This window comes from Poecilia reticulata, chromosome 12, assembly GCF_904066995.2.
Source record: "Poecilia reticulata chromosome 12, P_reticulata-male-v2, whole genome shotgun sequence".
Lineage (NCBI taxonomy): Eukaryota > Metazoa > Chordata > Actinopteri > Cyprinodontiformes > Poeciliidae > Poecilia > Poecilia reticulata.
In genome coordinates, this window is record NC_088841.1 from 27,494,156 (window position 1) to 27,515,256 (window position 21,101).

The window sequence follows — 21,101 nt, forward strand, 5'->3', positions numbered from 1 at the left end:
ATCGCTCTAAACTCTCGCATATTGATGAGAAAACGGACTGAAATATGACCAAAGAGGAAACTTTTGAAGATATTCATAACATTATCACGTTTCTTAACCATGTAAGCCCTAAAACAGTGGGTTTTATTTCACGATTTAACTAATTAACTAAATATGGATTTTACACCTTTGAGAAACGAGTCGAACGTTTTTCAGACAGTGTCTGATGAAAATGTTCTTCACAGATGGTTGAAATCCCCACTTTTACTTTTATCCCCATAATAGCTTAAAGCATTACAAAACAGAGGCCAATTATGTAGAACATTTTATATCATCCTTAACTGTCTTTAGGGCTTTGGGGTCCTTTAGCTCCCACCACGACAATTTAGCTGAACTTAATATATCCTGTGTTTTATTTTGGTCATTATTGTTACAATTAATGTTGATATGTGTGTTAGTCGTGTCTATCAGACATTTATGGAAATATGGAACAAATTGTGACCCGTATCGGTTCAATCGGTTCATTTAACAGCCAAATACGGGACGGTTACGTATTTTAAGGGACGAGTGGTTAGCCACCTAGCATCTCATTAGTGCAGAACTAGGCTGCCTAGTTCATACATCAAAATGACCATCAGATTTAATAAAATGTTCAGTTTTAATGCAATTAGCACAACAAGTTGAGAACAGAGTAACTTTAAAGTAAAACTATTTACAGCAGCTGGAAATACAGAGATTTAGTTGACAGGAAGATTTATAAACCTTAAATGTCCAAATCCCAACTAAAGACATTGAAATGATCCGACAGACGACAGAAGAAGTTCTGATTGGACGTGTTCAGTCTCACCTGGAGCACAGCTGCTCTGATTGGCTGTCAGCAGTCCAGCTCCTGTTCTGGGTCTTTCTCCACACTGGGGGCAGGAGGAGGGTCCAGATGGAGCAGACTGGTCCCAGTAGGACCTGATGCACTGTCTGCAGAACCAGTGTCCACAGCTGGTAGAGACCGGATCCACCAGAACCTCCTGACACAAAGCACAGCAGGACGGCTGCTCCTCCTCACCAACGCTGCTCCTCTTCCTCCCTCTGTGAAGACATTTCTTCATCACTGAAATAGTTCACTAACAACAGGCTGGAGCCGTCCTGGTACCAGAAGCTGAGTCAGAACAGAACCTCAGAACATTGATGATCTCTGGTTTGAAGTGTTTCATTATATCTGGTGTATTGATGGATCTTTCTCTGGTTGTTTTTGTCCGTCTGAAATCTTTATTCTGTCTGAGTAGAAAACTGTTTCCATCAGAGGCTCAGAGACCAAAATCAGATTCTGATCTGGATTCCAGAGTAGAAACATGGATCATTATTTAATGGTGGAGCTCCAGTAAACTGGATTCAGGTCCAGTTTGCATTTATCTAACAACTTTATAAAGAGCCTTGAACTGTGACAGAACATTATTTAGACATGTTAGCAGAGCAACAACAAGTTATTAAATTTGTCTTATTTTTTGCTAAATCTGACTTCATGATGATTCTTTGGACTTTGGTTCTGTTTTCATTTGTAGTTTTATTGTCCTGATTGATAGTTTATAGTTGTAGTTTAGTTACAGTCCATCTTTATTGGGTCCAGTTAATGTTTTATTTAGATTGTCTGGTTCCTTTAATGCACTTGGTTCTGATTTCCATTGGTTCTGATCGTTTTGCCTGTTTCTGGGATTATTTGTTAAATACATTGATCTGTTGAGACTGATCATCCTGGATCGCTGGGCAGAACTTAAAGAAGGAGCCGAGCGGTACCGGTACCGGTACCGGTCCAGCTGCAGCCATCCTTCAGTCGAGCCGCTTTGTGAATGAACCTTATGGACATAAAGCATCTTTATTCTGTAAATGTAAACTTATAAGAATAAACGTCCTCTTTCCCACTCAGAGACTCTCTGTCTGTCTTTAAATCCTGGCTGAATGATCTGCTGCTAGATCTTCTATTTTATTTTTTTAATTTGAAATATTTTACTTAAAATTTACTATTATTATTTTTAGTGAAGTGACCTCATGTGCCCTAAAAACCCATTTTAAATAAAATATATAATTATTATTATTATAAATACTTATACTGCTACAAACAATGACATTGCCATGGTTACTGCTTCACATGGTGGCAGACTTCTGGGTATTTATATTAATTTACACTAATATGTATTTATGGTGGCGACAGGCTGACCAGCAGCTGCTTTATTTGCTATAAATTGTGATTTTTACAGTAAAGGTGAGCAGGTTTGTACAGGTTTTATACATCCTGATACATCCTAATATTTTGTGCGCTGCACTTTCCTAAATTTGTCCATGTTGGAGTGAAAACTGCTCTCTTTTATACATGAGGCTCCAGACCTCAGTGGTACATGGAAGCTGCTAGAAATTCATAAAGACACAAAGGAAACTATTTACTTTTTCCTCCAGTTTGTTCTGTTTTCTCAAAGATCACAACTGAAAAAATAACTAAATGATTTAAAATAATGTTTTGGTCTCCATGAATCAGTTTCTAAGCTGAGATCAAAGTTTAAATCCTGGTTGGTCTCTGCAGAGTCACATGAATCAGTTAGAAACTGGTTTCTTACTCTGATGGTTCTGGTTCAGTACTGAAGTCTGGAGGTTCTATTCTGGACCGGTCACTCCTCATAGAGGGACAGACGGATCCTGCAGGTTCTGCTCTGTCCTGCTTTAGGTCCAAATCTTCCATCTTCTGGATTTCAGTGAGTCTGAAAGAGAAACCAGTACCAGTCAGTTCCCAGTGATCCAGTCAGCAGAAAGTTGATCCCATCATGTGTTCAGAGGATCAGAGGAACCTGATCCAGCAGGAACCATCTGGGTTGAATTGTTCTCTCCTTCACTTCTTCATGACCTTCTGATGTCTGCTGGCTGATCCAGAACCTTCTGGAGAACTTCTGACTTTATTAACAACATTTAAAACCTGAAACCTGAACTGGAATCATGTTCCAGGTCTGCAGAAACATCCAGAGTGAGGTCAGATGTAGTGAATGAAGGAGTGAACATTTCCTATGAAGTGGTGATGTGTTGGTCCTGAACAGATGGGCTCAGTTAAAGCAGCGGTTCTGAAACTTTGGGGTCGATGCTCTACGGTAGGAAAATCTGACAGGGCACCACCTGTTACAGTCCAGGTGGAGGTGGTGGAGTGTGTAGGGAGACAACATCAGATTCCTGGACATCCAGGTCACCTCGGACCGGACCTGGTCACTGAACACCTCTGTTCTGACGAGGAAGGCCCAACAAAGACTCTTCTTCCTCAGGAAGTTGCAAAGGGCTGGACTTCCTGCTCAGCGGCTCCAGAACGTCTACAGAGCCGTGATGAAGAGCATCCTCTGCCTCAGCAGGACTGGGTGGGACGACAACAACCCAGGACCAAAAGGACTCGGCCCGGGTGGTGAGAACGGCCCAGTGGATCGTGGGATCAGTTACCGAACCTGGACCTGATATCTACTGGCCGACTGCAGAGGAAGGCCAGTTGTGTTGCTGCTGATGATCCACCCACCCAGGACACAAACTGTTGGTACCGTCTGGAAACGCTGCAGGTCCAGAAGGTGAACAACCACTTTATGGATAAAGATCAGCTTTTTCCCCAGAGCTGAGAATCAATCTGTCCACCTTCCATCCTCTCTGCCCCCTGCAGACACACCCACAGCCTCATGCTGCCCCTAAGGGCTGATTAAGACTTTATTGATTCATCTATTGATCACTGAGGCACCACTCCAGTTTCATTATGTTCTAGAAACATGATAATAAAAACCTTATGTCTGAAAACCACAAGTTATTTCTGTCCTCCGTCTCAAAATGGAGCCTGATCTGAGGAACAAAGTTAGATTCAGTTTCTGTTTCACTCAGTAACATGACTTGTGTGTTTTCATCATAACAGAAGCGTCTAAAGTCCTAATTTGATTTGTGGAATAAATATTTACTGTTAATAGTTCAGATACATTTTAACAATAAAGTTAAATAACTTACAGTGTTTCTATTAAAAGGTTCTGCTGTCAGAAGAGTTCAACTACATTTCCCATGATCCTCTAGTGGCTCAACAAACCTGTTGATCAACATTGAGATCATAACAGGCTATAATGGATCAAACCTTTGTAAATATAACTGGGAACATCTGAAACTTACTGGTTCAGTTTACAGCAGTTAGAAACAGCTCACCTCTCTGATGGTGGAGATCCAGGAGATTTAAAGTTAATGATCTCATCCTTTGACCTGTCGCTCTTAAAGGACACACAGCTGGGTTCTGGTTCTGGTTCTGGTTCTGGTCTGAGTCTCTGATGGATCCTGACAGAAACATGATGATTAAAACTGAATCTGTTCAGTCTGGATGAAGCAGCAAAGAGGAGCAGCAGCAGCTTCATCACCACGTCTGTTTGGGCCTGATATAGTGAACGCTGTGTGAAAAGGGCTGTGGACAGTTAGAGATGGTGACCTCACCTCTGACCTTTGCTCTGGCTCTCATCTTCCCCACACAGAGTGGTTTTAGAGGGAGGGACTCCCTCCTCTCTGTCCTCACACTGATCCATGCTGCTGAATTCACATCAGCTCACACACACTTTCTAGCTTCACCTGCAGAGGAAACACACATCATTCATCTGCACATCAACTCTGATCATCCTTTACATCATTAGTGCTGGAAAAAGATCAGCTGCTCCTCCTCTGATTGGCTCTTCTTCTCTGCTTCATATCAGTGTCAGGTGAATGCAGTCAGACAGCAGAGAGGCAGAGGAAGCTGCCATCAGCTGCTGCACTTCTACTATCAGTCCACTAGATGGAGACATGGAGCAACATTTACATTCACTGGTTCAACCTGAACAACAGGAAGGATTTTAGTTCATTATTAATCTCTACAAGTGGATTATCTGCAGGGTCAAAGATGAACTATTTAGTAATTAAACTGAACTGAACACATTTTACTATAATAACATTGAACTTTGAAAGAAGCAGGACAAAAATTGTTGTGTCCGACTTTAACGGTGGAGATCAGAGTTTGATACGAGGAAATAAAATTATGAATCAGTTTTTTTAGAGAAGAAAAAAAAACATCTGATGTTAATCAATAATCTTGTAGATTCACCTTCAAACAGCAAAGATGCAACTTTTATCTGAAATCAGAAATGAACCTTTTCTCCAAACATCAGAGCAGAAAGTCAGTAAAATTCCTGAAGATCATGTAGAAAACAAAGCAAACTTACAGTTTGTTCAAACGATCCAAAGAGCTGAAGAAGAAAATGTGATCAACAAACTGAGACTCAACAGAACCACAGGAGAACCAGATTGGTGCCACACCTGAAAAGACTGTAATGGGACAGGACTGGACTTTTACCTGATCTGAACGATTCAGAGTTCAAAGTCCAGGTGTTATAAATGTATAAATGACTCCTGGAAAATGGATGTTTGGATCTGATCACTTTTAATGGACCAAATTCCTGATGTTTCCAACTGATTTTAGTTTTTAGAGTTCAGAACCTGAACATCACTGAATGGGAGGAGTGAAGGTTTCCCAGCATTCAGTCTGAAGAAGCTCAGCTCTTCTCAGCTCTGAGACATTTTCTGAATAAATCCCAGTCAGTGAATCTGCAGACCTGATCAGATCCAAACATCCATTTTCCAGGAGTCTCTGGTTTCATCTGTGTCGTTGTTCCAGCTGCTGAGGTCAGAATCCAGCTGTAAAACCTGGAGGTTCAGGTTCTCTCCTCCAAACATCCCCCTCCCTCCCTCCAGCTGTGGAGAACAGCTGGAAAACAGCTGCATCATGTGTAAATAATGAGTCTGGAACAAGCTGCCACCTCTCTGCTGCTGATCTGACTTTAGATTCAGGTTGATGATTGAAATGAAATCAGGGTTTCAACCTGGATCAGCAGAACCTGCTCAGCTGATCCTGGTTTAACCAGAGACTGTCCTCACTCTGCTCACCTCACTGACATGATGATCAATGGTTATATAGGAGCTTTATTAATAATCTATATTATAACAACGTGTGGTTTTAGCTGCAGTAATGTGGTGATGTTAAGAAGTTTAGTTTGTTTAACTTTATGTTCATATTCTGACTGGTTTCATAGTCAGACCAGTTACTGCAGCAGGAATCAACCAGCTGCTCTTTTCTCTGGACTCATTTCTCCTCAAATTAAGTTGCAAACATAACAACAATGAAAACAAAGATTAAAAAACCTTAAGAACATAATAAACGATTATTACCACAAAGAAAAACAATCAGGTGTTGGTAGCAGCTTCATCATCATTAACCATCATGAAACATTTTCATCAGAACTTCTCTCCTTCCTCATGAAGACTTTATCAACCTGCCTCTGATTTCACAGCAAACCTTCTGCTGCTCTGGAAGAAGAAACTACAAACCAGGTGAGCCGTCACATGATCAGTTATTCAACATTTATAACACCTGGACTTTCAACTCTGAATCGTTCAGATCAGGTAAAAGTCCAGTCCTGTCCCATTACAGTCTTTCCAGGTGTGGCACCAGTCTGGTTCTCCTGTGGTTCTGTTGGGTCTCAGTTTGTTGATCACAGATTCTTCAGCTCTCTGGATCGTTAGAACAAACTGTAAGTTTGCTTTGTTTTCTACATGATGTTCAGGAACTTTACTGACTGTTTCTGCTCTGATGTTTGGAGAAAAGGTTCATTTCTGATTTCAGCTAAAAGTTGCATCTTTGCTGTTTGAAGGTGAATCTAAGAGATTATTGATTAACAGATGTTTTTTTTAATTCTCTGAAAAAACTGATTCATAATTTTATTTCCTTGTATCAAACTCTGATCTCCACCTTTAAAGTCGGACACAACAATTTTGTCCTGCTTCTTTCAAAGTTCAATGTTATTATAGTAAAATGTGTTCAGTTCAGTTTAATTACTAAATAGTTCACCTTTGACCCCGCAGATAATCCACTTGTAGAGATTAATAATGAACTAAAATCCTTCCTGTTGTTCAGGTTGAACCAGTGAATGTAAAAGTTGCTCCATGTCTCCATCTAGTGGACGGATAGTAGAAGTGCAGCAGCTGATGGCAGCTTCCTCTGCCTCTCTGCTGTCTGACTGCATTCACCTGACACTGATATGAAGCAGAGAAGAAGAGCCAATCAGAGGAGGAGCAGCTGATCTTTTTCCAGCACTAATGATGTAAAGGATGATCAGAGTTGATGTGCAGATGAATGATGTGTGTTTCCTCTGCAGGTGAAGCTAGAAAGTGTGTGTGAGCTGATGTGAATTCAGCAGCATGGATCAGTGTGAGGACAGAGAGGAGGGAGTCCCTCCCTCTAAAACCACTCTGTGTGGGGAAGATGAGAGCCAGAGCAAAGGTCAGAGGTGAGGTCACCATCTCTAACTGTCCACAGCCCTTTTCACACAGCGTTCACTATATCAGGCCCAAACAGACGTGGTGATGAAGCTGCTGCTGCTCCTCTTTGCTGCTTCATCCAGACTGAACAGATTCAGTTTTAATCATCATGTTTCTGTCAGGATCCATCAGAGACTCAGACCAGAACCAGAACCAGAACCCAGCTGTGTGTCCTTTAAGAGTGACAGGTCAATGTATGAACCCATTGACTTTAAATCTCCTGGATCTCCACCATCAGAGAGGTGAGCTGTTTCTAACTGCTGTAAACTGAACCAGTAAGTTTCAGATGTTCCCAGTTATATTTACAAAGGTTTGATCCATTATAGCCTGTTATGATCTCAATGTTGATCAACAGGTTTGTTGAGCCACTAGAGGATCATGGGAAATGTAGTTGAACTCTTCTGACTGCAGAACCTTTTAATATAGAAACACTGAAAGTTTTCTAACTTTATTGTTAAAATCTATCTGATTTTAACTGTAAATATTTATTCCACAAATCAAATTAGGACTTTAGACGCTTCTGTTATGATGAAAACACACAAGTCATGTTACTGAGTGAAACAGAAACTGAATCTAACTTTGTTCCTCAGATCAGGCTCCATTTTGAGACGGAGGACAGAAATAACTTGTCGTTTTCAGACATAAGGTTTTTATTATCATGTTTCTAGAACATAATGAAACTGGAGTGGTGCCTCAGTGATCAATAGATGAATCAATAAAGTCTTAATCAGCCCTTAGGGGCAGCATGAGGCTGTGGGTGTGTCTGCAGGGGGCAGAGAGGATGGAAGGTGGACAGATTGATTCTCAGCTCTGGGGAAAAAGCTGATCTTTATCCATAAAGTGGTTGTTCACCTTCTGGACCTGCAGCGTTTCCAGACGGTACCAACAGTTTGTGTCCTGGGTGGGTGGATCATCAGCAGCAACACAACTGGCCTTCCTCTGCAGTCGGCCAGTAGATATCAGGTCCAGGTTCGGTAACTGATCCCACGATCCACTGGGCCGTTCTCACCACCCGGGCCGAGTCCTTTTGGTCCTGGGTTGTTGTCGTCCCACCCAGTCCTGCTGAGGCAGAGGATGCTCTTCATCACGGCTCTGTAGACGTTCTGGAGCCGCTGAGCAGGAAGTCCAGCCCTTTGCAACTTCCTGAGGAAGAAGAGTGTTTCTTGGGCCTTCCTCGTCAGAACAGAGGTGTTCAGTGACCAGGTCCGGTCCGAGGTGACCTGGATGTCCAGGAATCTGATGTTGTCTCCCTACACACTCCACCACCTCCACCTGGACTGGAACAGGTGGTGCCCTGTCAGATTTTCCTACCGTAGAGCATCGATCTGCGCTTCGCCTCTCGGTGGGACGGATAGAAGACCGTCTGTCATGGATCCTTTAGGGGTCGAGCTTTGCTGGATTTATTTTAATTTAAGGGATCAAGGAAGTATTTAGACGGAAAATTAAATTAATTGAAATGGAAACTTTATTGTGAATCATTGCTGCTTATAAATTGTTGTTACATGAAGAAACACATTTATATTTCATGAGAGAAATATTTAACAAAGTGCCACAACTTAGTTACTGCGACTGAGATCTACAGGATCCCACATGATCCCACCTTTAGGCAGCACCAACACCTGGAGGTGATCATGAATATAAACTAAATCAGAACTAAATGAGTCTTTTAAAGAGCAGAACTGGTTTTATCTTATTAGGAAAAACCAGAACAAAAGCACTTTAAACTACAACAGAATATTAAAACCATAATAAGATGAAAATAAAATATAATTTTTTGGAAGAAATGTATAATATTACCAGAATAAAGTTGTAATTTTCTGACTTTATTCTCATATTTTATATATTTTTATGTATTTTCTTAGTGTGTCCATAATACTCCATCCTGTTAAACTGCTTTACCTGATTATTTAAATCCTAAAATGTGACACATCTCTCCTTCCTCTGCAGTCTGGGGTTCATCAGAAACTGATGTTTCTCTGATCTGTGGAGTCAAACCAGATTTAAACTCAACAGATTTCCCTCTCTTCCTCCTCTCTGAGTTGTTTCTTTTCCAGTTGGACTTGTTGTTTCTCCTGCAGCAGTGAGAAACTCTTTGTCTCTCTAAGCGCTGCTGGAAACCTGAACAGATCTGCTGGAAGCTGAGAGTGATCAGATCCTCCTCATGATCTCCATGGATCACCTGATCCTGAATCTCTCTGATTGTTGGTCCGTCTGGAAAATATTCCTTCCACATATTCCTGCCTCTCTGACTGAACCGACTCTCAGCAGGAGGACTGGCAGCCCGTCTAAAGGAGGTCTGGACCCCACAGGTTTCAGAACCGCTGCTTTAACTGAGCCCATCTGTTCAGGACCAACACATCACCACTTCATAGGAAATGTTCACTCCTTCATTCACTACATCTGACCTCACTCTGGATGTTTCTGCAGACCTGGAACATGATTCCAGTTCAGGTTTCAGGTTTTAAATGTTGTTAATAAAGTCAGAAGTTCTCCAGAAGGTTCTGGATCAGCCAGCAGACATCAGAAGGTCATGAAGAAGTGAAGGAGAGAACAATTCAAACCCAGATGGTTCCTGCTGGATCAGGTTCCTCTGATCCTCTGAACACATGATGGGATCAACTTTCTGCTGACTGGATCACTGGGAACTGACTGGTACTGGTTTCTCTTTCAGACTCACTGAAATCCAGAAGATGGAAGATTTGGACCTAAAGCAGGACAGAGCAGAACCTGCAGGATCCGTCTGTCCCTCTATGAGGAGTGACCGGTCCAAAGATCATCCTCCATTCTTCAGTAATGAACCTGGACCCTCAGACAGGAAGTAAGAAACCAGTTTCTCACTGATTCATGTGACTCCACACAGATTTATTTAATATTAACTTGTTTATCTTCAGCAAATAAATAAAAATAAACTTAATTTTTCTGCCAACTTGAAGCTGAGTAGACATGAGGAATGTCAGCCAATCAGAGGAGTTTTAATGAGGCTTCAGTGAGTCAGAGATGGATGGAAATGATCCATGGAAACAGAAACAACCAGAACTTTAGAGAGCAACAATTCAGAGATAAACCCACTGAGAGAGGAAACTTCTTTACTGGGACCAGTTTATATACTGGGAACACTGGGACCAGTCTATATACTGGGAACACTGGGACCAGTCTATATACTGGGAACACTGGGACCAGTCTATATACTGGGAACACTGGGACCAGTCTATATACTGGGAACACTGGGACCAGTCTATATACTGGGAACACTGGGACCAGTCTATATACTGGGAACACTGGGACCAGTCTATATACTGGGAACACTGGGACCAGTCTATATACTGGGAACACTGGGACCAGTCTATATACTGGGAACACTGGGACCAGTCTATATACTGGGAACACTGGGACCATGTGATCCAGGTTGACAATCCAGAACTTTAAACTTTCTGCTTCTCTGCAGACGCATAAAGCGTCCGCACAAAAAATGTGCGGTACCATATTTTACGCAAACGTCAGCATGTATAAAAATTAACTTTGCGTCAAGATTTGCATAAATATACACAAACTTTTTCGCTGCCGTGAAAATGTGCAGCAGCCACAGAAACTTTTTCTGTGGACAATATGACTCTGCAGAGACCAACCAGGATTTAATCTTTGATTTCAGCTTAGAAACTGATTCATGGAGACCAAAACATCATTTAAATCATTTTAGTTCTTGTTTCAGTTGTGATCTTTGAGAGAACAGAACAAACTGGAGGAAAAACTAAATAGTTTCCTTTGTGTCTTTATGAATCTCTAGCAGCTTCCATGTTCCACTGAGGTCTGGAGCCTCATGTATAAAAGAGAGAGCAGTTTTCACTCCAACATGGACAAATTTAGAAAAGTGCAGCGCACAAAAAATTAGGATGTATAAAACCGTACGTACAAACCTGCTCACCTTTACTTTATAAATCACAATTTATAGGAAATAAAGCAGCTGCTGGTCGGCCTGTCGCCTCCATAAATACATATTAATGTAAATTAGTATAAATACCCAGAAGTCTGCCACCATGTGAAGCAGTAACCATGGCAACGTCCTTGTTTGTAGCAGTATTAGTATTTATAATAATAATCAGTGGTGGAGAAAGTACTCAAAAAATTTACTTAAGTAAAAGTCAAAGTACCACATTAACATTTTACTTAAGTAAAAGTAAAAAAGTCCTGGCTTTTAAAAATACTTAAGTATTAAAAGTAAAAGTACTCGCTGAATGCATTACCTAATCGCTAATATCATTAAGTGTGCCGATCGTATTTAATTTTACTACATCAGAAATGTGCCATTTTAATTAACACTACCACAGATTAAACATGTTCTTATTGTGTTTATTCTCTGTAACAGTTTAGACTTAGATATGTGATTCTATGAATCATAATTTCAGGGATGGAAACATTTTGTCTCCTGTCCTAACATAGCATGAACTTCATTAGTCACATTTATTTAGAAAGAAATCCAACTGAAAGGGGATGTAAAGAAGGTGCGGGCGGGATGGAGGACATGCAACCAAGGAGCCATGCAGCAGAGTTGTAGTCAAGACCACCGAACCCAAGACCAAGACCAGCGCCCCGCGCTAAATGACACAATAACATTAAGTTTACCTATCAAAATTGGTTTTCAGATTGATCTGAAAGATCCACATTCCCATAAAAACACCTAGATATTAAATACTTAGAGCTGAAATATATTTAACCAGTATCAATTAAAACTCACTTCATTCTGTTTTGCTTTCATCGCTGTGCTACAATCCGCAGAGGTCTCCTGCTATCCCTAGAAAAATAACGCCCTGGGCGGTTGCCCATATTGCATATGTCAGAAACCACAACTGAAACATCGCAATTAACAGTAAATAACGTTCAACTATGAACACTGTCCAACGGCGCAACAAGTAACTAAGCAGAATGAGCATCATGACTGTTTTCATCCTCCCTCCCACTGCGATGTTTGCCACCATGAAATCAATCAATGAGCAATGAGCATGCTCTGTGTTCATACTTCAACTTTTATATATATATATATATATATATATATATATATATATATATATATATATATATATACCGCAGTGTACACAAGAACAAAGAACGGCTCTCAGTGAGGCTTCAGTCCTTAGGACTTAGTAAAGATCCGTCCAGAAGAATCGGATCGTTCAGATGTCATATCACTATATTGCAGACTTTGGTCACAGCGTTGTTCCATAAATGCGACACCTCAGTCAACACCTCCACACAATAATTCAGCGCATGAGTGACAACTTTTTTTCATCAGATGCAACATGTGTCTCAGTACAGCTAGCTTTGCTAGCACAGATCTTACCTTTCTTTAAGATTTCCTTTTAAAGTGACGCTAAAAGTTGGACGAAGTCCCACCGTCTGTGAAAGCGAAGCGCTGCTGATTTTACATGTCGCCATATCTTATTATTTATGCAGCTATTATATTACTGATGATTAGACAGACATCTCCTCCCGCTCAGAGGAAACCACTGCGCATGTCTGGAGCTCCGCGTGCGAGTAAAGGTGGAGCCGATGGGTGACATCAGACACTAAGTCACGTTATTGCTGGGATTTTACGGCGCCACCTTAAATCCCTGAACTTCACATTTTAACGGAAGAAAAGAGCAACGAGACTTGGATGTAACGAGTAACGAGACAGTTTAGTAGAAATGTAGTGAAGTAGAAAGTACAGATACTTACTGTAAAATGTAGTGGAGTAAAAGTAGAAAGTCCCCATTATTAAATCTACTTAAGTAAAGTACAGATACACGAAAACTGTACTTAAGTACAGTAACGAAGTACTTGTACTTCGTTACTTCCCACCACTGATAATAATAATTACATATTTTATTAAAATGTGCTTTTGGGGCACATGAGGTCACTTCACAAAAAATAAAAATAATGTATCATAAATAAAATATTTCAAATTAAAAAAATGAAATAAAGAGATCTAAGTGTTTGAGCTGCAAATCGTTCAGCCAGGATTTAAAGACAGTCAGAGAGTCTCTGAGTGGGAAAGAGGACGTTTATTCTTATAAGTTTACATTTACAGAATAAAGATGCTTTATGTCCATAAGGTTCATTCACAAAGCGGCTCGACTGAAGGATGGCTGCAGCTGGACCGGTACCGGTACCGCTCGGCTCCTTCTTTAAGTTCTGCTCTGAGCTCCAGGATGATCCGTCTCAACAGATCAATGTATTTAATGTCTTTGGTGACAAATAATCCCAGAAACAGGCAAAACGATCAGAACCAATGGAAACCAGAACCAAGTGCATTAAAGGAACCAGACCGTCTAAATAAAACAGGAACTGGACCCAATAAAGATGGACTGTAACTAAACTACAACTATAAACTATCAATCAGGACAATAAAACTACAAATGAAAACAGAACCAAAGTCCAAAGAATCATCATGAAGTCAGATTTAGCAAAAAATAAGACAAATTTAATAACTTGTTGTTGCTCTGCTAACATGTCTAAATAATGCTCTGTCACAGTTCAAGGCTCTTTATAAAGTTCTGAGATAAATGCAAACTGGACCTGAATCCTGTTTACTGGAGCTCCACCATTAAATAATGATCCATGTTTCTACTCTGGAATCCAGATCAGAATCTGATTTTGGTCTCTGAGCCTCTGATGGAAACAGTTTTCTACTCAGACAGAATTAAGATTTCAGACGGACAAAAGCAACCAGAGAAAGATCCATCAATACACCAGATATAATGAAACACTTCAAACCATCAATGTTCTGAGGTTCTGTTCTGACTCAGCTTCTGGTACCAGGACGGCTCCAGCCTGTTGTTAGTGAACTATTTCAGTGATGAAGAAATGTCTTCACAGAGGGAGGAAGAGGAGCAGCGTTGGTGAGGAGGAGCAGCCGTCCTGCTGTGCTTTGTGTCAGAAGGTTCTGGTGGATCCGGTCTCTACCAGCTGTGGACACTGGTTCTGCAGACAGTGCATCAGGTCCTACTGGGACCAGTCTGCTCCATCTGGACCCTCCTCCTGCCCCCAGTGTGGAGAAAGACCCAGAACAGGAGCTGGACTGCTGACAGCCAATCAGAGCAGCTGTGCTTCAGGTGAGTCTGAATACGTCCAATCAGAGCTTCTTCTGTCGTCTGTTGGACCAATTCAACGTCTTTAGTTGGGATTTGGACATTTAAGGTTTTATAAATCTTCCTGTCAACTAAATCTCTGTATTTCCAGCTGCTGTAAATAGTTTTACTTTAAAGTGACTCTGTTCTCAACTCTTTGTGCTAATTGCATTAAAACTGAACATTTTATTACATCTGATGGTCATTTTGATGTATGAACTAGGCAGCCTAGTTCTGCACTAATGAGATGCTAGGTGGCTAACCTCTCGTCCCTTAAAATACGTAACCGTCCCGTATTTGGCTGTTAAATGAACCGATTGAACCGATACGGGTCACAATTTGTTCCATATTTCTATAAATGTCTGATAGACACGCCTAACACACACATATCAACATTAATTGTAACAATAATGACCAAAATAAAACACAGGATATATTAAGTTCAGCTAAATTGTCGTGGTGGGAGCTAAAGGACCCTAAAGCCCTAAAGACAGTTCAGGATGATGTAAAATGTTCTACATAATTGGCCTCTGTTTTGTAATGCTTTAAGCTATTATGGGGATGAAAGAAAAAGCGGGGATTTCAACCATCTGTGAAGAACATTTTCATCAGACACTGACTGAAAAACGTTCGACTCGTTTCTCAAAGGTGTAAAATCCATATTTAGTTAATTAGTTAATTTATTAAATAAAACCTACCGTTTTAGGGCTTACATGGTTAAGAAACGTGATAATGTTATGAATATCTTCAAAAGTTTCCTCTTTGGTCATATTTCAGTCCGTTTTCTCATCAATATGCGAGAGTTTAGAGCGATGCGCGCTCCTGCTACAGGGGAAGCAATTCTCGGCAGGCCTGCGTTTCTCTGTATAACACCTGTAACACCTGTAACACCTGGCCTCCAGGACCTACTTTGGACACCCCGGTTTTAAAACATCCTCTTATTTATTGTATAGTAGTATCAGCCAAAAAAACCTAAATGGCCATTTAAAGAACAAATCATACTAAGAGATTAATAGTAAATACTGTACTTTCCGGACTATAAGGCGCACCTAAAAGCCTTAAATTTTCTCAAAATTCAGCAGTGCGCCTTATAATCCTGTGTGCCTTATGTGTGCACCGGATTCCAAAATCTGTTCCTGACACAGAGATGTACAGTGTACAGTACGTATGCTGGCAGCGATAAACCAATCAGAGAATTGTTGTCCGATTTCTGCAGCATAGGCCTCTGGTAAAAACCAGATAGGTTTTTCCACGCATCACCATCCCTGTTCATCTGCGACTCCATGCGCGCCCATCTCACTGCTACTGTGAAAAAGCAAGTGAAGAAAACTGATTCGGAGTTTGCTGCCATTCCAGGATGATCAACAAAAGAACTCCAACCGCTGGACATTGGTGTAAACAGGGCGTTCAAAAAGAAGTTGCGAGCAGCGTGGGAGCGATGGATGACAGACTGAACACACGTTTATTAAGACGGGAGGCAGCGCCGGGCGAGTTACGCCACCATGTGTGGATGGATTGTGGGAGCCTGGGCTAAAGTATCTGCGTTAACTGTTGTCCGAGCTTTTGCCGGCATCATTGCTGAACAGCCACCTGGCAATGAGACCGACTCCGACAATGATGAGAGGGAACCTGGCATGTTTGATGGCAAAATTGCCCAGCTGATCAATTCAGATACAGAAGACAAGGATGGATTTGTGGAAGAAGAATAAAAAAATAACGTGAATAAAGTTCAACTAAACTTACTGTTTTGTTTCCGTTGCTTTTTATTTTTATTGACAGTATGTTTTAGCATGCGTCTTATAATCCGGAAAATACGGTACATAAATATTTCCTACTTTAAAAGGTTTGTTAGGGCTTTCTGTTTGTTTATTAAGAAATGTTGACATTTTTTTATTAATTCACAATTCAAACTGACTATCTTGACCCCTGTGGTAAATTTGGTCGAGAACCAGCCTCCAAGCCTAACTATTTATTTCTATGAATATTTTAGTAATACTCTTTACAGTACCAGAGTTTTCACATAACTTTTATACTCTTGGCTGTCTGAGGACACATTTTGATTATTAAATTAGATGTTATGATCAGTAACTCAGTATTTGAACAGTTTACCAAATACTTTTTACTCTTTGCTTAAACTTGTTGAAGGTGTGCTACTCTGATTGGAGTACAATTTTGGAGTAGTCCAAGTATGAATGATTAGTATCTATGGATCACTTTTTAAAAACAAAAAACATCAACATAAAATATTGTCTATCACTGCAGCGGCCGTCCCGCCCCATGACAGTAGGATGAAGCGCCGCGGGGAGCGTCCCTTAATTTATTTTCTGAAAGGTGGCAACGCTGGTAAAAGTCAGTCCCAGGATCTTTATAGAAATTCACCACATTATTCAACTCTGACTAGATGAATAGCACAGAATCAGTAACTCCAAAAGGAAACGACAACAGTGATCACACAGCGCTCAAAAAATCGTATTGCTCTTCTGAGTTCAACACCAGCCTGCTACCTGTTGCCCCCTGACTCAGATTCTTGAGCCTACAGCGCCACCTAGTGACCAAAGAGGGAATTTATCACATACTTACTTCCTGTAGTGTATGGAGACAAGAAGGTGGAAAAAGCAACCTGCTGCTTTTACAAAGAGGAGAAAAAAGTCTGAGACAGAAACATTTATTTACTCTGATAATATAGCACAGATTACAGTTTATGTTTCCTTGCAAATTATGTGATAATTCTAACAATTTGTTGTTTACCTCTAAAGGACCAAATCAAATCCATGTCATTTTCAAACTGTAATGTTTCTTTAAAAACATCCGATCCAGAGATCTGATGGTGAAAAACCATTTTAAATGTGAACATTATCAGATAAACAAGCAATTTCTCTGGCATGTTTTTCTCTAGATTTCCCACATTAAGGCTGGATAAGGAGAAAACATTCTTTTTCTCTGCCTCTTCTGCAGCTGCTGTTTGTGGGAGAAGCTCAGATAGAAACAGTAAAATGAGGACATGGTGACATGATGCAGAAGAGTTCGTGTTGCTTAAAGCATTTAATGGACATGTTTCTGTAAGGTTTTTTATCTGCTCTGCTTTGTGAGAATCAGATCCCATCAGAACAAATTCTGGCCACAAAACTGAGACAGAAATAAATTGTCTGACAACAGAACAACATTCTGTTTCAGAGAATGGATCCGATCATTTATCTTCAGATCATGTGACGTCAGAGACAGTATAAAACTTTCTAATCTGCACCAGATGATTTTGTTCCAACTTAATCACAGTCATGTTTTTAATGCAGTTGTTTCTTCTGTTTCAGCAGATGTTCGTCTGCAGGAGGTTCTAAAGGAACATAAGATCAGTCTGAGGAGGAGATGTGAATGTGTGACTGAAGGAAGTGATGAAACAGGAAGTGATCTAACAGGAAGTAGAATCCTCCTAAACAGGATCTACACTGATCTCTACATCACAGAGGGTTGGAGTGAAGAGGTTAACACCCAACATGAGGTGAAGCAGTTGGAGAGAGCTTCCAAGATCCAGAACCTCCATGACTCTCCAATCAGATGCCAGGACATCTTCAAATCCGTCCCTGACCAACATGGAGCCATCAGAGTGGTTCTGACCAACGGTGTCGCTGGTGTTGGAAAAACCTTCTCAGTGCAGAAGTTCACTCTGGACTGGGCCGAGGGCTTGGAGAACCAAGATGTCAGTGTGGTGGTTCTGCTTTCGTTCAGGGAGCTGAACCTGATCAGAGATCAGCAGCACAGTCTTCTCTCGCTGCTCCATGTTTTCCATCCAACACTCCAGAAGCTCCCAGCAGAGCAGCTGGCTAAATACAAACTGCTCTTCATCTTTGATGGACTGGATGAAAACAGACTTTCACTGGACTTCAACAGCAGGCAGAAGGTTTCTGACGTCACGCATAAGTCATCAGTCAATGTTCTGCTGACAAACCTCATCAAGGGGAACCTGCTTCCCTCGGCTCTCATCTGGATAACTACCAGACCTGCAGCGGCCAATCAGATCCCTCCTTCATGTGTTTCCAGGGCAACAGAAGTACGAGGGTTCACCGATGCCCAGAAGGAGGAGTACTTCAGGAGGAGGTTCAGTGATGAAGAGCTGTCCAGCAGAATCATCTCCCACATCCAGACCTGCAGGAGCCTCCACATCATGTGTGGAATCCCAGTTTTCTGCTGGATCACTGCTACAGTTCTGGAGAACATGTTGACCTCACAGCAGAGAGGAGAGCTGCCCAAGACCATGACTGACATGTACTCACACTTCCTGCTGATCCAGACAAAAAGGAAGAAGAACAAGTACCATGGAGGACATGAGACAAGTCCACAAGAGCTGAAGGAGGCTGACAGGGAAGTTCTTCTGAAGCTGGGGAGGCTGGCATTTGAACATCTGGAGAAAGGAAACATCATGTTCTACCAAGAAGACCTGGAGCTGTGTGGTCTGGATGTCACAGAGGCCTCAGTGTACTCAGGAGTTTGTACAGAGATCTTCAAAAGAGAGAATCTGATCTTCCAGAAACCAGTTTACTGCTTTGTTCACCTGAGCATCCAGGAGTTTCTGGCTGCAGTTTACATGTTCCACTGTTTCACCAGCAGGAATACAGGGGTGATGGAGAAGTTCCTGAGAGAACATTATTATAATTATAATTCATCTTTGGATGAGTGTAGTAAGAAATCTCTCGAGGGTTTCATGAACAGAGTTATGTCTAAATCCCTCAGCAGTAAAAATGGCCACCTGGACCTGTTTGTTCGCTTCCTTCATGGTCTCACTCTGGAGTCCAACCAGAGTCTGTTAGGAGGCCTGCTGGGTCGTACAGAGAACAGTCCAGAAACCATCCAGAGAATTATCAACAATCTGAAGAAGATGAGTTCTAATGAAATCTCTCCTGACAAAAGCATCAACATTTTCCACTGCCTGGTGGAGATGAATGACCTCTCAGTTTTTCAGGAGATCCAACAGCTCCTGGAATCAGGGAATAAACTCTCAGAAATCCAGTGTTCAGCTCTCGCATTCATGCTGCAGATGTCAGAGGTTCTGGATGAGTTGGACCTGGAGAAGTACAACACATCAGAATCGGGACGAGTGAGACTGGTTCCAGCTGTGAGGAACTGCAGAAAGGCTCGGTGAGTCCGGATCAGTGATGACATAGTGACTTTGAAAAAGTAACTTTAATCAGATTATTGATTACCTGATGTGGAAAGTAACTAAGTTACATGAAAAGTAACTTTTCTGGTTACTTTGAGCATCTGCTAACAACAACGCTCCACCACCTGTGAAAATTACATTAAGCTTTGCCAAAACATTATTCTAAGTTATTTTATAATGGTAACATCAACAATGTGTCTCACTTATAAGGTTGAACTGAAGGGCAGATTGTTTAATGGTTACAACAACATAAATAACTGTAGTAATCTTTGTGTTTTCCTGTATTGTCTATAAACTCTAATAGGATTTTAGGCCCCCCACGCTCCCTGCCCCAGCCTCCAGGTTCTGTGTTACGGCCCTGTGTTTGCTGTCATAGCTCAGCGCACAGAGCTTCTCCTGCTGCTCCACAGTTCAGATCGCCTTCTGCACAGATTTATGACACTTATCTTAATATTAATGATTATAATGGTGTTTAGTTGCACAACTTTACAGACTCGTTCATTCATGGCTGTTTTAATGTTTATTGCTGTTCATATTAGTCTCAATGTTTGCAGTTTTCTGGAGCGTAAAGCAAAGCTCGACGTCGTTCACTGCAAATATATTAACTTGACATTAACAAAGACAAAGCAGGATGGATCATCTGGGAAATGATGGACAGGGAGATTCTGACTGAAACTACCTGGATGTCAGACAAATTCTGTGGTTTATTATGTGTCTCTGCTTATTTCCAAACCCAAATGAGGAACTTCACATTCAGAAACAAAACCAGAAAACTGCAAGCGTCTTTAGAAAAAACAAACCCAGAGGCACTTATAATAATCAGACTTGGTGACAGAAACTCAATAGTTCCTGATTTTCCATCAACAAAATGTGCATCTCCCTCCATTGTTTATGTTTGTGTTGCTGCTGATACTGTCGCATAGAAACGGCGGTCGCTCCCCAAGATATGTAGAAGTAACTTTAGTCTGATTACTGAATTTGTTGCTCAAATTGCTTCTGGTCGTTTTTGGCCTTTACTTCCTTCATTCTTTGGACAATTTCAATCATCTAAACATTCAGCTACTCCAGGACAGCATTGCTGCAGCTTTTAATGTTTAGAAATTTTTTAAAATATTCCACTTTTATCAGTGTTCAAGTATAAAATTCTATAAATCTGTTTTTTTCTGACAGATCCAATCAATGACAGACACATTTTTAACTTTCACTCATTGAGCCGCTTCCCCATAATTCACATTTTTGAATCTTTGACTCTTTTCTATTAAATCCCTGTTTAGGATTGATGGAAACTTGAACCATTAAAATAAACTCCTGCATCAAAATTGTTGCTCTTTAATCTAGTTGGAAACTTTGTGAACCAACTTTTCATCTGCCCACTAGTTTCCTCTGAGGTTATAAATGAGAGCAAGGTTACTGGTTTCTCAGTCAGAAGCTGGTTGTAAACCTGAGGCCAGCAGGTATCAATCAGTTATGGTAGATCTGAACTT

General features: G+C 41.0%; 1 protein-coding gene and 1 pseudogene across 3 annotated transcripts in view; one reads left to right on the forward strand and one right to left on the reverse strand.

Annotated features, from left to right (window-relative positions):
- The window catches only part of LOC145553960 (NLR family CARD domain-containing protein 3-like), a 28,910-nt gene extending 23,616 nt beyond the window's left edge, over positions 1 to 5,294 (reverse strand). For both annotated transcript variants that reach the window (XM_081613067.1, XM_081613068.1), the window contains exons 1-5: positions 5,211 to 5,294; positions 4,453 to 4,584; positions 4,174 to 4,299; positions 2,583 to 2,723; positions 827 to 1,062 (exon numbers count right to left, since the gene is read on the reverse strand). In XM_081613067.1, coding sequence (XP_081469193.1) covers positions 827 to 1,062; positions 2,583 to 2,723; positions 4,174 to 4,299; positions 4,453 to 4,541 — 592 coding nt within the window. In that variant the 5' untranslated portion in view covers positions 4,542 to 4,584; positions 5,211 to 5,294. The remainder of the gene's footprint in view (positions 1 to 826; positions 1,063 to 2,582; positions 2,724 to 4,173; positions 4,300 to 4,452; positions 4,585 to 5,210) is intronic.
- Positions 1 to 21,101, forward strand: part of LOC108166038 (NACHT, LRR and PYD domains-containing protein 12-like) — a 92,767-nt pseudogene that overhangs the window by 53,357 nt on the left and 18,309 nt on the right. Inside the window, exons 4-6 of the transcript XR_014090022.1 lie at positions 10,034 to 10,180; positions 14,215 to 14,450; positions 17,777 to 19,595. The product of XR_014090022.1 is annotated as an NACHT, LRR and PYD domains-containing protein 12-like (transcript). The remainder of the gene's footprint in view (positions 1 to 10,033; positions 10,181 to 14,214; positions 14,451 to 17,776; positions 19,596 to 21,101) is intronic.